Source organism: Salvelinus alpinus, chromosome 22, assembly GCF_045679555.1.
Source record: "Salvelinus alpinus chromosome 22, SLU_Salpinus.1, whole genome shotgun sequence".
Classification (NCBI taxonomy): domain Eukaryota; kingdom Metazoa; phylum Chordata; class Actinopteri; order Salmoniformes; family Salmonidae; genus Salvelinus; species Salvelinus alpinus.
The window spans coordinates 19,222,654-19,240,889 of record NC_092107.1 but is presented as its reverse complement, the minus strand read 5'-3'; the positions used below and the strand labels follow the sequence as shown (position 1 = coordinate 19,240,889).

At 40.7% G+C, this 18,236-nt stretch overlaps 1 protein-coding gene across 7 annotated transcripts in view; it reads left to right on the top strand.

The window, feature by feature from the left end:
• Positions 1–18,236, top strand: part of LOC139549193 (dedicator of cytokinesis protein 10-like) — a 177,577-nt gene that overhangs the window by 80,973 nt on the left and 78,368 nt on the right. For all 7 annotated transcript variants that reach the window (XM_071359390.1, XM_071359389.1, XM_071359393.1 and 4 more), the window contains exon 4: positions 2,730–2,812. In XM_071359390.1, the coding sequence (XP_071215491.1) occupies positions 2,730–2,812 (83 nt within the window). The remainder of the gene's footprint in view (positions 1–2,729; positions 2,813–18,236) is intronic.

Below are 18,236 nucleotides of genomic sequence, written 5' to 3'. Positions count from 1 at the left end.
GAGCGTCTTTAATAATAAATGTAATGATTGTCAGTGGAGCTGTGTTGAAGTGATACATAATAATACAGCCACTGCTCCGGTGGAAAGACGATGAGAATCCACAGAACCACAGAGAACACATACTGCTGAGAGTACAGAGAGTGGAGGGCACTAGAACCGTCCGCAGCACCCGGCCTCACCGTACTACAATCGGAAGTCAAATGTCTACTGCTTGCTGACGATCTGGTGCTTCTGGCCCCAGCACCTAGATCTTCTGCACAGATTCTGTCAGACCTGGGCCCTGACAGGAAATCTCAGTAAGACAAAAATAATGGTGTTCCAAAAAAGGTCCAATTCCCAGCACCACAAATACAAATTCCATCTAGACACCCTTGTCCTAGAGCACATAAAAAACGACACATACCTCGGCCGAAACATCAGCGCCACAGGTAACTTCCACAAAGCTGCGAACGATCTGAGAGACAAGGCAAGAAGGGCCTTCTATGCCATCAAAAGGAACATAAAATTCGACATACCAATTAGGATCTGGTATAAAAATACTTGAATTAGATATAGAACCCATTCCCCTTTTATGGTTGTGAAGTCTGGGGTCCGCTCACCAACTGGGACAAACAAAATGGTACAAACACCAAATTGAGACTCTGCATGCAGAATTCTGCAAAAATATCCTCTGTGTATAACGTAAAACACCAAATAATGCACGCAGAGCAGAATTAGGCCAATACCCACTAATGATCAAAATCCAGAAAAGAGCCGTTAAATTCTACAACCACTTAAAAGGAAGCAATTCCCAAACCTTCCATAACAAAGCCATCACCTACAGAGAGATAAACCTGGAGAAGAGTCCTCTAAGCAAGCTGGTTCTGGGGCTCTGTTCACAAACACAAACAGACCCCACAGAGCCCCAGGACAGCAACACATTTAGACCCAACCAAATCATTAGGGGGAAAAAAGATAATTACTTGACACATTGGAAAGAATTGACCAAAAAACAGAGCACACTGGAATGCTATTTGGCCCTAAACAGAGAGTACACAGTTGCAGAATACCTGACCACTGTGACTGCCCCAAACTTAAGGAAATATTTGTCTATGTACATACATAGCCTTGCTATTGAGAAAGCCCGCCTAAGGTAGACCAGTCTCTCAAGAGAAGACAGGCTATGTGCACACTGTCCACAAAATGAGGTGGAAACTGAGCTGTACTTCCTAACCTCCTGCCAAATGTATGACCATATTAGAGACACATATTTCCCTCCGATTACACAGACCCACAAAGAATTAGAAAACAATCAAATTTTGCTAAACTCTGATATCTACTGGGTGAAATACGACAGTGTGCCATCACAGCAGCAAGATTTGTGAAAAGGGCAACCAGTGAAGAACAAACACCAATGTAAATACAACCTATATTTATGTTTATTTATTTTCCCTTTCATACTTTAACTATTTGCACATCATTACAACACTGTATATATACATAATATGACATTTGAAATGTCTTTATTCTTTTGGAACTAATGTTTACTGTTCATTTTTTGTTTATTTAGCTTTTGTTTATGATCTATTTCACTTGCTTTGGCAATGTAAACATATGTTTCCCATGCCATTAAAGCCCTTAAATTGAAAATTGATTTGAAATTGAATTAAGTGGAGAGGGAGTGGAGAGAGAAAGAGAGAGCGAGAGTGCGGGAGCGAGCGTGTCTGTGTGTGTTTACGCGTGAGAGAGAGTGTGCTTGTGCGCAGCTGAGCTCGCGTATGTGCGTTTTGTGTGCACGTGAGAGACCGAGAGAAGAGAGGGAGGGAGGGAGAGAAAGCAAGTCTGTAACTCAAGCCCGTGGGACAGAATGTTAATTCAATTCTTCCCATGGTTTGATTCATCTAATCATGGATTCAATATTGTAACTCTTTCAGCTTATGGGGCTCCAAGACGACCTGTGTGAAGCAAGCTAGGGCTGCAGAGTCTGCCTCCCTCAAAAAAATATATATTTTTGCAAGGCACGAAAAAACGAGCTTAGAGCTACCACCTCACTTCCTGTGTTGACTCTGTCACCGCTGGATCAGCTACATAAACACCAAGGCCGTGTCCCGAATGGCACCCTTTCCCCTGCGGACCCTGGTCAAAAGTAGTGCACTGTGACGGGAATAGGGTGCCATTTGGGACACACCCTTAATGCTGCAGAGGGAGGCAGACTCTGCAGCCCTGGCTTGCGTCACGTTGGGTTGTATGAGGCCTGCTACTCGTGTAAAACAAAGCTGTGCATTGCCTGTACATTACCTTTACTGTACCTTGGATCTACTGATTTCAATGGAGAGAGATGTGTGTGTGTGACTACTGTAGAGCTGTATAAGTTCCACCTTGTGACCGAGAGGGGATATCAAGCATCAACTGCCCATGCCAAGACACACACACACACACAAATCTATTTTTGTTGATTGAGGACCTTTTTGCTGAGGAATGCGATTTGTTTTTCATGTGTGTGTTTTCTATTGTTTTTTGTATTCTCTTGGTATTTTTTATTTTCCGGTGTATTTCCTATGTGTAATGTGTTGTGTAGTTGTAAGATGGTCTCAATCCCTGTTAAAATAAAGGTCAAATAAATACATGAAATAACACACACACACACACACACAGTCATGTACAGTATACAGACAGAATCAACTGTCTGTTATTCACAGACATTAACAGAACCTCTCTCCCCTCCTCCTATTTCTCCTCCTCTGTTCCAGGCCTGCAAGTACTACAACTCCCAACTACACGTGGTCCATTACAAGTATGACGAGTACGCAGGAGATTACAGGCTACTTCCCAGGTACAGAATAGTCTATGAAAGTTACAACATTCCGGCAACTTTCCCAAAATTCCCAGGTTTTCCATACATTTTGTGAAAGTTACCAGAATTTTGCAGCCCTTGTCTATGATCACACTTATGTATTCAGTACATTTACATGGGTACATGGGTTTAGTTACAAAGCAGTGTTTACATATTTGAATTGTTCCGCGTCAGAAAACAGTACTTCGCCACTTCATGTACTTCTAAGTGTCATGACGGTATTGAGTTTGACAGGGCCCACTCCGGGGCTTAACGGTTTTGACAGAGTCTTTGTCAGGAACGCATTCCAGACTTTCCAAAGGCGTACTTCGCGTAAACACGAGGAAAGACGCAGCTGAGAACCTCAGCTAGACCATAAGATCCAGGGGTTGTATCCTTAATGGAACCCTATTCCCTATTTAGTGCACTACTTTTGACCAGAGTTCACTAAATAGGGAATAGGGTGCCATTTGAGGTGCGGTGGTCTGCGGGTTACACAGCGGGCCTCTCGGAAAAATAGTTCTCTGTGATGTCAACAATGGGAACAAAAAACAAAACGACGGACATCGGTGGGCTGTGTTGTTGAGTGGCGAGCTGCGCTGTCCAGCAGCAGCGATGTCAGGGTGTGTGTGTCGGTCACTCAACCCCAGGGAGACCAAACATCACAGCAGAGCCTCTTTGATTTCTGACCCCTCTCCAGACCACCGGAATGTTCTCCTGGTCTCCCATGGGTTGGTTATGTTGCAGTCCTCTAGTTCAGTTCCCATGACCTTTCTGAGTTTGTTGAATTTAAAATTAGTTTTAAGTTCAACATCATACTCTGTACATCAACTCTAAAAACTGATCCATATTCTACTTTTGATACGGTGTGGTTTAACATCAATAGATGTCAAGAGACTGAGTGTACGGGCTCCTATGGAGGTTAGATCCACGTGATATGAGTTCTCTCTGAATCAGCACCTCTGTCTTTCCCTGGAGTTTGCAGCAGGTCTAGGATCAGTATGGGAGGTACCGCTAGCCTTGGTGAGATACCCCGTACACACAGTTAGCATCAGATCTAGGAACAGTTCGGGCTCCTCATACTATATCTCTGTGATCCAGTTGACAGACTGGCAGCTCAGTTCGCTCTGAGCTGGTAATCTTCACGAGCGGTGTCTCTCCAGAAATCACATAGAAGAGCCTCGAAGTCTGGCATGTTGCAAGGCTATTCTAACTGTTAGGTCCAAACACAGGGGTGTTCCTGAAGATTCCCTAAAAAATGTTTAGCCTCTTGGAGACACTTTTAAAAAGAGTCCATGAATAATTTTTAGCTGAGACTAGTTGCAGTGCTTGGTCTGCTATCCTTATAAAAGAGGGAAGCCTTTGTGTCTCCAGCTCAGAGCACATGCACAAACACAGGGTGGCTCATGAACGCACTGGAGCGAGGGCAAGTCTTTGTTGGGTCCTTTTCGGGAGGAGATGGATAGGACTCGGCCACACAAGTCGGGGCTCAGCTCAGACACCCAGCCATAGAGATGGAAAAGAGAGAACACTCCCTTATCTGTGCTACGATGATCCCTCCAATCCCCCCCTTTAACCCATTTAAAATGGAGAAAGCCCTCAATGGCTCTGCCATGCTATAACAAGCTTTGTAGCAAGTCTGCCCTCTATCCAACTCCATGCACCCAGCACCTCTACAGTAAAACTTACCGTATGCTTCCCATTCGAAAGAGTTTGCGCATATATTAGACCACATTTTTGACGTTTTGGTGTTCGGCAGCATTCAGCTGGGTTTTTTCCCGGCTGTTCGAGCACACACATTTTTTTCTTGAGGCTTGTCGAAGTTCGGCAGCCAAAGTTTACACCCCTTCGTCAGTGATTGGCCAAAAGTAGGTGTCTGTTGTCATTCAATGACAGACGACTAGTTTTCATGCACATTTCACTCGAGAAATACTGCACCGAACATCTTAGTTACGTCTGCGTGACTAAGACTTCCTCTGTAAAAACATCAACATTAAATACAGATCTCTTGATTTATCTTAGGTTCGTTCTGACTATTTTGAGGAAGTGTACTTGTTGCTATGGCGTCTCAACAGAGGGATAAACAGTAATATTGCCGCTTTTTTCAAGTTTTTCAAGCAAAGGTATTTTAAGAGAGTATGCAAGCATAAATGTTCACTACGCCTAGCCGTGGTGACCTGGCCAGAAAAATCTCTGGGCTCGAGTTAGCCCATGCCTGTGCAGTTAAGCAGGCCCTACTACTACAATACACTGCTGGACTGTTCTGTGGCTATCACAGTACATGTATCAACACTAGAGTTGAGCTTGAACGTCATAACTGAAGTGTGGTACATCTACGATATGATGATAGGGGACATAGAGAGAGGACATCCTCCCTTGGCTGCGTTCCATAGGGCACCCTGTTCCCTACATAGTGCACTACTTCTGACCAGAACCCTATGGGCCCTGTTCAAAAGTAGTGCGCTATGTAGTAGGTAATAGGGGGCCATTTGGAACGTAACCCTTCTCTCTCTCTCTGCCTGGAGGCTTTTTAAGTGTAGTCCTCTCCCTCTTGACATCCCTAATGGAAGAGGCAGACCTGTAAGATAAAACAGCGCTCCTCGAAGTGAACGAGTCAAACGAGGATACATCCTGATCATATGTCACTCTGACTGTCTGTGAGGGAGATGAGGGGGGGCGGCGGAGGGAAGGGGAGCGGAGGGAAGGGGAGAGGGAGAGAGGCAGAATGAGGGGGGGTGGTTTATCAAATTAATTAATGCCTGTATTGCAAGAATCAAGATTTTGTTATTTTCCGTTTTTATGAGCGTTTATGTCCGCTTGTTCTCGCGTTGTATTTTTGGTCTTGTCTCTTTCGCTCCTCTGTGCTGTGTGCACCTCCCCATTTACATCAGAGATCTATATATAATGAAGAGATGCACATCTCAGCACTAACAATGGGGGTTGTTGTCCCAAATGTGAGAAGGCAGGCAAGAAGCTGAGGTCCAAAATAAACCCATAAAAAGGCATTGGGCTTATTTTGGACAGATTCACTCTCACTTCGCCTCTCCCTCTATGGTTTACACACACCAAGCACCCCCCCCCGCCTCTCACGCCAACAAAATTCAGAGATCACATCTTCTTCCTCTCTGAAAAGTGGTTTCTACTCGCTATTTGCATTTGAGGTTTGGTCCAACAGAATGGACACCAAAACACATTGAGACATTATTTTACTGTAAGTTTTTCTAACAATATATTTTATGTCTCAACTACTCAAATTGCACGCAGACACTACTAAAACGTATCAATGAACATTGATTCTGGAAAAAATAAATGCTCCGTTTGTCACGGCGGGTACCACGTATCGCTAGCAGCATTTTAGCCAAAGACTATTATACTAGGTGTGCAATAAATGTGCAATAAGCATAAAACACAAGTATATAAGGAATTGGCAACTCGTTCTAGAAATAAGGTAGGCCACTTGATTTTAACATCTGCAGGCTAACATGCTTTTCAAACAGTTGGAGACAGACCGAAGGGTGTGTTCATAACAATTGAACTGTTCAACCTTGTTAGCTAGCAAATAGAATCCAAGTTGGCTAATCACACAGCACGTGTGCTTGAGAGATTGTTGATCTGTGTTGATTTTCTATAGCTTAATGCCTCTGCTATAAGAAGTTAGTCATTATTAGTGAATTAGTGCACTATGCATGGTTCTAGTTAAGTTTGTAACAAAAAGGGCATTTTCATAGACAGACTTGAAAGCCAGATCAGTGATTATTGCAAAAGAAATTGATATATATATATCGTGAATCGCCCATAAGTTTATAAAAAATCAAGATATGATTTTTAGGCCCTATCACCCTAGAGGCAGACAGACAGAGCGAGCGAGAACTCACAGCTTTGGACAGGGAGGATGTGGAGCTCCTCCCTCCCTCCTTCCTTCTCCCTCCCCTTTCTCTCCTCCAAACAGACAAATGATGGCAGAAGACAGTCTGCAGTCAGTCAGGCCTCATTCTCTCTTTCTTTATTCCTCTCCCTGTCTGTCTCTTTCTTGTTCTCTGTCTCTATCTCATCTCTTCGCTTTCTCTCTCTCTCTCCCACTCTCTCTTTCTCTCTCCCCTCACTCCCTTTTTTCCCTTTCTGTGTGGCTCTATTCCGTGGTACAGTCTAGGCACAGTGTATTGCCAGCAGAGACAAAGTAGCTACACATTAGTCAGAGCACTGTCTGGTGATGCCTGTTAGTGAATTCTTATTCGAGGGGAGAAGTGCAACTGAAGCACAAATGTGACCGACCGACCGTCTTATGTAGCAACATTTGAATTTTGTGTTTTTTTACATTGGATAAAAGTAGAGACTCAGAGCTAAAAAATTGTACTGTATATCATACACTGCAGTTGAGGAACAATGGGAAAGTAATTCTGCTTTGAAAGTTGATAAACCCCACTTTTGAGAAAATGGCCCTTGAATAATTTGGTACACCTACTGGAGAGCTCTTTTTTTGTCAACACCCGTTCAACATCGTTCACACCCTCTTAAGCCTTAACCCCACTCATCTCTTTAAGGATTCACATGTGAGGCCATGTGCTAAACAGAGTGAGTAGTTTAGTAAACAACCAAAGATTTCAAGACTAAAAGTGGTTAAAGTAGAAGCCTACAATAAGGGAAAACTCCAGGTAAAAATACACTAGTCCTTGGCTTATATCCTAATCTGACTTTGGTGCAGGTCATGTTGTTCTTCACATTACTGTCTCTGGTAAACACACACGATATGAAATACAATCAAAGTTTATTTGTCACATGCACAGGATACAGAAGGTGTAAACGGTACAGTGAAATGGTTACTTGCATAGTCTCAATATCAAAAATAGAAAGTGTCCAGATAAAATATTTTATAACTATTAGATGATTCTTACCCGACACACTTGTCTAAATTGATGGGTCATGTGAAGGAAATGCTATAACCACCACCCAGCCACAACTAGCTAAGTGGATGGGTCACTATTGTCTAGATACGTAAAATACAATAGATGGCCGTAATCACCCCCAGACACACCTGGCTAATTTGATGGGTCATGTAATCATCTGGCGAAGTGGAGTCTTTTGTTTAGATATGTAGCTAGTTAGCTAAACAATGAACCGGCATAATCCCAACTCATACTACTACCAATACAAACATTGTCATAGCTGTAGTATGAATCTGCAGGTAGCTAATGCTAACTAGGTTCAATGTTAGCTAGCTAAAACTAGCAATGCAAATGGATATCTGATTTGAATAATATTAATACACAGATCATACGCATAATGTCAGCTAGCAAGCTAACATTTGCTATCTATTTTATTTATTTAATTTTATTTCACCTTTATTTAACCAGGTAGGCTAGTTGCAAACAAGTTCTCATTTACAACTGTGACCTGGCCAAGATAAAGCAAAGCAGTGCGACACAAACAACAACACAGAGTTACACATGGAATAAACAAACATACAGTCAATAATACAATAGAAAAAGTCTATATACAGTGTGTGCAAATAAGGGAGGTAAGGCAATAAATAGGCCATAGTGGCAAAATAATTACAATATAGCAATTAAACACTGGAGTGATAGATGCAGAAGATGAATGTGCAAGTAGAGATACTGGGAGATCTATAGATCTAGCTTAACAGTAAGCTTGAACTTGCAATAAAAAAATAACTTTCTGAGAAAATTTGAAACATATAATATGTGAAAATGTAGCTCGACTTTTACCCATATACATGGATGAACGCTTCACGGCAGACTGGAACCATTTAACTCCGTTTTGTTTGTAGCTACAGTGGGGAGAACAAGTATTTGATACACTGACAATTTTGCAGGTTTTCCTACTTACAAAGCATGTAGAGGTCTGTAATTTTTATCATAGGTACACTTCAACTGTGAGAGAAGGAATCTAAAACAAAAATCCAGAAAATCACATTGTATGATTTTTAATTAATTAATTTGCATTTTATTGCATGACATAAGTATTTGATACATCAGAAAAGCAGAACTGAATATTTGGTACAGAAACCTTAGTTTGCAATTACAGAGATCATACGTTTCCTGTAGTTCTTGACCAGGTTTGCACACACTGCAGCAGGGATTTTGGCCCACTCCTCCATACAGACCTTCTCCAGATCCTTCAGGTTTCGGGGCTGTCGCTGGGCAATACGGACTTTCGGCTCCCTCCAAAGATTTTCTATTGGGTTCAGGTCTGGAGACTGGCTAGGCCACTCCAGGACCTTGAGATGCTTCTTACGGAGCCACTCCTTAGTTGCCCTGGCTGTGTGTTTCGGGTCGTTGTCATGCTGGAAGACCCAGCCACGACCCATCTTCAATGCTCTTACTGAGGGAAGGAGGTTGTTGGTCAAGATCTCGCGATACATGGCCCCATCCATCCTCCCTTCAATACGGTGCAGTCGTCCTGTCCCCTTTGCAGAAAAGCATCCCCAAAGAATGATGTTTCCACCTCCATGCTTCACGGTTGGGATGGTGTTCTTGGGGTTGTACTCATCCTTCTATTCCTCCAAACACGGCGAGTGGAGTTTAGAGCAAAAAGCTCTATTTTTGTCTCATCAGACCACATGACCTTCTCCCATTCCTCCTCTGGATCATCCAGATGGTCATTGGCAAACTTCAGACGGGCCTGGACATGCGCTGGCTTGAGCAGGGGGACCTTGCGTGCGCTGCAGGATTTTAATCCATGACGGCGTAGTGTGTTACTAATGGTTTTCTTTGAGACTGTGGTCCCAGCTCTCTTCAGGTCATTGACCAGGTCCTGCCGTGTAGTTCTGGGCTGATCCCTCACATTCCTCATGATCATTGATGCCCCACGAGGTGAGATCTTGCATGGAGCCCCAGACCGAGGGTGATTGACCGTCATCTTGAACTTCTTCCATTTTCTAATAATTGTGCCAACAGTTGTTGCCTTCTCACCAAGCTGCTTGGCTATTGTCCTGTAGCCCATCCCAGCCTTGTACAGGTCTACAATTTATCCCTGATGTCCTTACACAGCTCTCTGGTCTTGGCCATTGTGGAGAGGTTGGAGTCTGTTTGATTGAGTGTGTGGACAGGTGTCTTTTATACAGGTAACGAGTTCAAACAGGTGCAGTTAATACAGGTAATGAGTGGAGAACAGGAGGGCTTCTTAAAGAAAAACTAACAGGTCTGTGAGAGCCGGAATTCTTACTGGTTGGTAGGTGATCAAATACTTATGTCATGCAATAAAATGCAAATTAATTACTTAAAAATCATACAATGTGATTTTCTGGATTTTTGTTTTAGATTCCGTCTCTCACAGTTGAAGTGTACCTATGATAAAAATGACAGACCTCTACATGCTTTGTAAGTAGGAAAACCTGCAAAATCGGAGCCCCAGACCGAGTGTGATTGACCGTCATCTTGAACTTCTTCCATTTTCTAATAATTGTGCCAACAGTTGTTGCCTTCTCACCAAGCTGCTTGGCTATTGTCCTGTAGCCCATCCCAGCCTTGTACAGGTCTACAATTTATCCCTGATGTCCTTACACAGCTCTCTGGTCTTGGCCATTGTGGAGAGGTTGGAGTCTGTTTGATTGAGTGTGTGGACAGGTGTCTTTTATACAGGTAACGAGTTCAAACAGGTGCAGTTAATACAGGTAATGAGTGGAGAACAGGAGGGCTTCTTAAAGAAAAACTAACAGGTCTGTGAGAGCCGGAAAAATCATACAATGTGATTTTCTGGATTTTTGTTTTAGATTCCGTCTCTCACAGTTGAAGTGTACCTATGATAAAAATGACAGACCTCTACATGCTTTGTAAGTAGGAAAACCTGCAAAATCGGCAGTGTATCAAATACTTGTTCTCCCCACTGTACATCTTGTTTGGTCAGCATGGTGTCAAGTCACTCTGGTTCACACTGACGGTGGCGTGTGCAGAAAGTAGCCCATCACTTTTTCCAACAGATCTGTCTATAGCGCCTGCTAAATTCAGGGCTTAAATTTTGTTGAGAAAAGTAGCAAAAGATTTGTAGTTCTTGATGGTTAACTTTATATCTTTCAAAAACGGTGCAGTAGAAAGGACTATCAACACATACTATCAACACATACTATAACTGCTCATGTTATAGACAGAAGCAAGCTACATGGCAGACCAATCCAAACTCATCTCTCAGCAAGTCCAGCCCATACATTATCTCAGCCAATCATGGCTAGCGGGAAGTTTGCCTGCTTTTTCCGTGGCTAAACCAACTAAGCTCGTAATTTAACAATTTTATTTGTATTTACGGATGGAATACACGTCTCTTATTAAGACACATGAAAGTTCACATGTTCCAGAAGGCATTTCTGCAAAAAAAGCTAATTTGATAAAAATTCATGTTTACGTTCAAATGCCTCTCCTGTGAAGTAGTGACGTGCGACATTCACCTAGTTAATTGAAATGAGTCACAAATAGTCTGATGCCTAGCAGAAATTGCAATAAGAAGCATTTTAGATCTGCATTTACAAAACGCAGCAAGAGACTTGTTACGCAGAATTCTGCGTTTACTCAACCCTTATGTTTAACTTGCTAGTTATCTAAGTAAGTGGCTGAATTAATAAGGTGACAGGGCATCCTATTGTGTTGTCTTTTCAAACAAAGCAGAAAGCTAAAGCCCTTTGGATGAGTTATCTGTATAGCTGCCAGTGCTATCTTGATTTCCTTGCGGTTTTTTCTCCTCTTCGTTCTTGGCCCATCTGCTCCTCCCCCATCTTCACCGAGCAGAGCAGGCAGGCCCATTGCCCTAGCGACTCTAGACTCCACACAGACAGCATGTAGGCCTACACATGCTGCTCCAGAGCCAGCACTGTTCTTCCTTAAGAGAAGCATGCATCAAAACATTGTTCATTTGCATAATGTCTCTCATTCACATTCGCTTGTAAATGTCCAAACTCACCAAAATGACATTCTGTATATCCTACCTATATATGTATAACTTTATGAGCTGGATTGCCGGTCTTGGCAATTTGTTTATTTTATTTGCGCACGTTAGCATATTTAGCTAGCAGCCTCCATGGAAACTTGCTATTAGTTGTGCTAATTTTATTAGCGTCCTGGTAATAAACACCCAATGGGCAATTTTGTTGTTGTTGGTCCCCTTGTGTATTAAGCCGGTAATACTGTAAATCCCGGGATGAGAGAAGGACGGTATGACGATATGAAAATATGGATACCGCCCAACCCTATCGTCATGGACAGCAGAAAAGGATTCGAGACGGACATCGGAGTGGGAAAACAACGTGATTAAAAGGGAGGAATATACAGTGAGTAAAGGAAAGGACTTTTATTCAACTATGAAGACGAACTTTGAATTAAAAACTGAGGATGGAACGTCAGTGAGTGAAGTGAATGAAGATCACGCGACTGAGGAAAATAGTTCTGTGGTTGAGGACAATATTGAAGTGAGTGACAATCAGGAGCCTATTGAGAAAATAAAAATGTCTGGAATTGTTGGAAAAAAGTACTAGAGCGTGAGTGAATGGACGACATCCATCGTACCAGTCCTTAAGAATGATGGTGGAATCAGGATATGTGGAGATTTTAACCTTTTCCTGGAGTGGGCTAAATCAGGGTCACAGTGTTTTTTGTTGTTGTTTTTTTTAAGGGGTGGATCAGCTTAATATTGCGGAAAGATTATTGCTTCCATCAAAGTAATTGTCTGCATCATTTCCAATCCCCCATATATTTTGGGGTGTAAATATATACAGTATATCAAATCAAATGTATTTATATAGCCCTTCTTACATCAGCTGATATCTCAAAGTGCTGTACAGAAACCCAGCCTAAAACCCCAAACAGCAAGCAATGCAGGTGTAGAAGCACACACATATGCATACACATATGCATACATATACACATACAGTGGGGAGAACAAGTATTTGATACACTGCCGATTTTGCAGGTTTTCCTACTTACAAAGCATGTAGAGGTCTGTAATTTTTATCATAGGTAAACTTCAACTGTGAGAGACGGAATCTAAAACAAAAATCCAGAAAATCACATTGTATGATTTTTAAGTAATTAATTTGCATTTTATTGCATGACATAAGTATTTGATCACCTACCAACCAGTAAGAATTCCGGCTCTCACAGACCTGTTAGTTTTTCTTTAAGAAGCCCTCCTGTTCTCCACTCATTACCTGTATTAACTGCACCTGTTTGAACTCGTTACCTGTATAAAAGACACCTGTCCACACGCTCAATCAAACAGACTCCAACCTCTCCACAATGGCCAAGACCAGAGAGCTGTGTAAGGACATCAGGGATAAAATTGTAGACCTGCACAAGGCTGGGATGAGCTACAGGACAATAGGCAAGCAGCTTGGTGAGAAGGCAACAACTGTTGGCGCAATTATTAGAAAATGGAAGAAGTTCAAGATGACGGTCAATCACCCTCGGACTGGGGCTCCATGCAAGATATCACCTCGTGGGGCATCAATGATCATGAGGAAGGTGAGGGATCAGCCCAGAACTACACGGCAGGACCTGGTCAATGACCTGAAGAGAGCTGGGACCACAGTCTCAAAGAAAACCATTAGTAACACACTACGCCGTCATGGATTAAAATCCTGCAGCGCACGCAAGGTCCCCCTGCTCAAGCCAGCGCATGTCCAGGCCCGTCTGAAGTTTGCCAATGACCATCTGGATGATCCAGAGGAGGAATGGGAGAAGGTCATGTGGTCTGATGAGAGAAAAATATAACTTTTTGGTCTAAACTCCACTCGCTGTGTTTGGAGGAAGAAGAAGGATGAGTACAACCCCAAGAACCCATCCCAACCGTGAAGCATGGAGGTGGAAACATCATTCTTTGGGGCTGCTTTTCTGCAAAGGGGACAGGACGACTGCACCGTATTGAGGGGAGGATGGATGGGGCCATGTATCGCGAGATCTTGGCCAACAACCTCCTTCCCTCAGTAAGAGCATTGAAGATGGGTCGTGGCTGGGTCTTCCAGCATGACAACGACCTGAAAGACACAGCCAGGGCAACTAAGGAGTGACTCCGTAAGAACCATCTCAAGGTCCTGGAGTGGCCTAGCCAGTCTCCAGACCTGAACCCAATAGAAAATCTTTGGAGGGAGCTGAAAGTCCGTATCGCCCAGCGACAGCCCCGAAACCTGAAGGATCTGGAGAAGGTCTGTATGGAGGAGTGGGCCAAAATCCCTGCTGCAGTGTGTGCAAACCTGGTCAAGAACTACAGGAAACGTATGATCTCTGTAATTGCAAACAAAGGTTTCTGTACCAAATATTAAGTTCTGCTTTTCTGATGTATCAAATACTTATGTCATTCAATAAAATGCAAATTAATTACTTAAAAATCATACAATGTGATTTTCTGGATTTTTGTTTTAGATTCCGTCTCTCACAATTGAAGTGTACCTATGATAAAAATTACAGACCTCTACATGCTTTGTAAGTAGGAAAACCTGCAAAATCGGCAGTGTATCAAATACTTGTTCTCCCCACTGTATATACATACACATACCTACTGTATATAGACATACATACTTTTTTTTGAATATACCTTCATTATTCCCCACAAACCCTACCACCCTTCCCCCAATTGGAGTAAACTAATAAACAATAACACTTAGGCTTCTACCTTCAGTATATACATCTTATACACATTTTACAGACACAATCTATTTTACAGTAGTTATATTTTGTTTGTTTTTAGTCCTTCCTCTACTTCTGATGTCCATCCAGTTTGATTTCTATTTGTAACTGTGCTATTTCACAAAATTTCTGAACCTTTTTCTGAACATTTTACAGACCCTGTATGTTTTACATTGGTTATCTTATTAGTCCCACCCTTCAGCTCCATTCAACCCCTCCCATCTATCTCTCAACACCATCCATAATGGATTTCTATTTGCCATATACTTTTCAACTGTGCTGTGATGCTTGACAAAAGTACTGAACCTTTCTATTCTCATAGCTTCTACAGATTGTAAATTAAAAATATTAAATATATTATTGATTGATTGACTATGGCTTTTCAAATCACTCAGTATTGCTATCTGCAGCGTTAGTTCTAGGCAAATGTTGCAATTCTTCAGCCATTCCTGGACCTGTGACCAAAAACGAGCTACATATGGACAATACCAAAATAAATGATCTAATGACTCTGCCTCCTCACAGCAGAATCTGCAGAGCTGGGAAGATTGTATCCCCCATATATATAACATTCTATTGGTTGCAAGAATTTTGTGTAGTAATTTAAATTTAAAAATTCAAAGTTTGGAATCCGGCGTTGTTTGCGTATCAATTCATAAACCATGTGCCATGGAATGGGTACATCGAAGATCTCTTCCCAACTATTTTGCAGTTTATATGGCACAGCTGTCAGTTTTTTGGTCCTTAAATGAAATTGGTATTTGTTTTTATTTATCACACTTTTCTTAAACCATTTCTGTTCTTTAATACAGGGCCGACATACAAGTTCTTTACTTTTTTACCCTTCTACTTGCCTCTTCTATTTTTGTGGTAATGCTGCAATTAGTTGGTTGTAATTTTGGGAAGAGCAGACATTTCCATATGTCTGCGTTAGCTGCATGTGTGACATAACTCCACCAGTCCTATTTATGATATCATTCACAAAAAGTATACTTAAAAAAAAAAAAAATAATCTTAGATTTATTTTTTATTTTTTATCAATTAGTATATTTGAGTTTAACCACAATATTTGTTGTATTATTTGTTCTGTCTTTTCTGGTGGATTAAACTGAAATTGTTACCAACTTTCTAAGGCTTGTTTAAAAAATAAGGATATTTTGGAGATTATTTCCTTTTCAAACAACCGAAAGTGAGCAGGTGTAATCTGAATGAAGGGAAAAAGGCCATTCTTGAACATAGGATGAGACGTACCTACCAATTTACTAGAGAACCCGTTTGGATTTAAGTATCCCTTTTGTATGACTGATGCCTTTAGTAAGAGGTCTAATGCTTTAATATTTAATCATTTTTGCCCTCCGAATTCATATTCGTTATATAAATAGCCCCTTTTAATTTTGTCTGGCTTGCCATTCCAAATAAAATTGAATATGTTTTGTTCATATCATTTAAAAAGCAGGACACTAGGTATAGGCAAAACCATAAGCAAATAGGTAAACTGTGATATGACTAAAGAGTTAATCAGGGTGATTTTTCCACAAATAGACAGGTATTTTCCTTTCCATGGTAGATCAAGATCTTATCTTGCTACCAACTTTCTATAAACATTTATTGGAGTGAGATCATTTCTTTCTTTTGGGATTTGTATACGGAGTATGTCCACATCTCCGTCAGACCATTTAATTGGTCAACTACATGGTAATGTAAAATTAGCATTTTTTTGTGATCCAATATGTAATATAGTACACTTATCATAATTTGGTTTTAATCTAGAGAGGATAGCAAAAGTGTCTAGATCCTCTATGAGGCCGTGGAGAGATTCTAATTGTGGTTTTAAAAGAAAATATGAATCATCAGCGTACAATGACACCTTAGTTTTTAAACCACGGATTTCTAATCCCTTAATTAATATTATTGTTTGATCAAATTTAACAGCTAACATTTCGATGGCAATAATAAATAGATATGCCGATAGTGGACAACCTTGTTTTACTCCTCTAGATAGTTTAAAAGTTTCTGAGATGTAGCCATTATTTATTATTTTACACCTAGGGTTACTATACATAACTTTAACCCATTTTATAAGAGATTCCCCAAAATTGAAATAGTCTAGGCATTTATATATAAACTCCAGTCGTACTTTATCAAAAGCCTTTTCAAAATCAGCTATGAAAACCAGGCCTGATGTCCCCGATATTTCATAGTATTCTATTGTTTCCAGTACTTGTCTTATATTATCTCCAATGTATTGTCCATGTAAAAAACCTGTCTGATTAGGATGAATAATATCTGACAATATTTTTTTAAATTCTATGCGACAAGCATTTTGCTAGTTCTCCAATTTTTTAAATGGACTGGATCTTTATATATACCACTTGAGTCCTGTTTTAGTAATAATGATATCAGACCTTCTTGTTGAGTGTCTGATAATCTACCATTTATATTGGAGTGGTTAAAACATGCTAATAATGGTCCTCTGAGTATATATAAAAACGTTTTGTATACTTCCACTGGTATGCCACCCAGCCCTGGAGTTTTCCCAGCCAAGTCTTTAATTGCATCAAGAAGTTCCTCCTCTGTAATTTGGCCTTCACATGAGTCTTTCTGTACAGATGTTAATTTTACATTATTATTAGGGAAAAAAATCCATACAATTAGTTTCAGTTAGTGGAGAGGGAGGAGACTGAAACAAAAACATATTCTTAAAGTTTACTTCCTCTTTCAAAATATTTTTCGGTGAATCATGCGTGACTCCATCATTTGTAACAAGTTTCAATGCATTTTTTGGTAGCATTTCTATATTGAAGATTGAAAAAGTGCATTTTTCCACATATTCCATCCAGTTCGCTTTATTTTTATAATATATGGATCTTTCTTGAATAAGTTCCTCCATTTCTTTTTGTTTTTCCTCTAACTTATTATGTGCCTCTATGGTACAGTTTTTATTGCTATCTAACTGTACTGTTAGGACAGTTAGGACTCTTTTGATCTAAATTGCGTTTGTTTTATAGATGAATATTGAATTGCATGGCCTCTAAAAGCACATTTAAAAGTGTCCCATACAATAAGGGGATCTGCTGTACTTATGTTATGTCTGAAAAAGTCAGTTATAAATTCTTCTGTCCTAGTTCTAAACAATTTATCATCTAGTAGACTTTGATAAAATGTTCAATATCCTCGCCCACGTAGAAATTCTGTAAGAGTAATATATATGCCAATTATGTGATGATCCGACCGCATTCTGTCCCCTATCAACACTTTTTAAACTTTTGGTGCCAGAGAGAATGGCATAAGAAAGTAGTCAAGACGACTAGCTTGATTAAGCCTCCGCCATGTACATCTCACTAGGTCAGGGTATTTAAGTCTCCATATATCCACTAATTCCAATATATCCATGACATTCATGATTTCCTTAAGTGCCTGAGGGTGATAGTTTGTAGTGTGATTTCCTTTCCGATCCATAGAGGTATTTAAGACCGTATTAAATTCTCCCACCATAATAATAGAGTCTAGTGTTGCTTGTAGAGTTGATAAATTCTTATATATATTTTCAAAGAAGCTTGGATCATCATTATTTGGACCGTATAGGTTAATAAGCCATATCTGTTTATTGTCCAATAACATATTTAAAATAATCCATCTACCTTGATGATCTATTTGGACAATTTGCACATTTAGATCGAAATTACTGTTAATTAAAACCATCACCCCTTTTGAATTTCTTTGCCCATGGGAGAAATATATTTCACCCCCCCAGTCCTTTTTCCACAAAACTTCATCTAAAATTGTTGAATGAGTTTCCT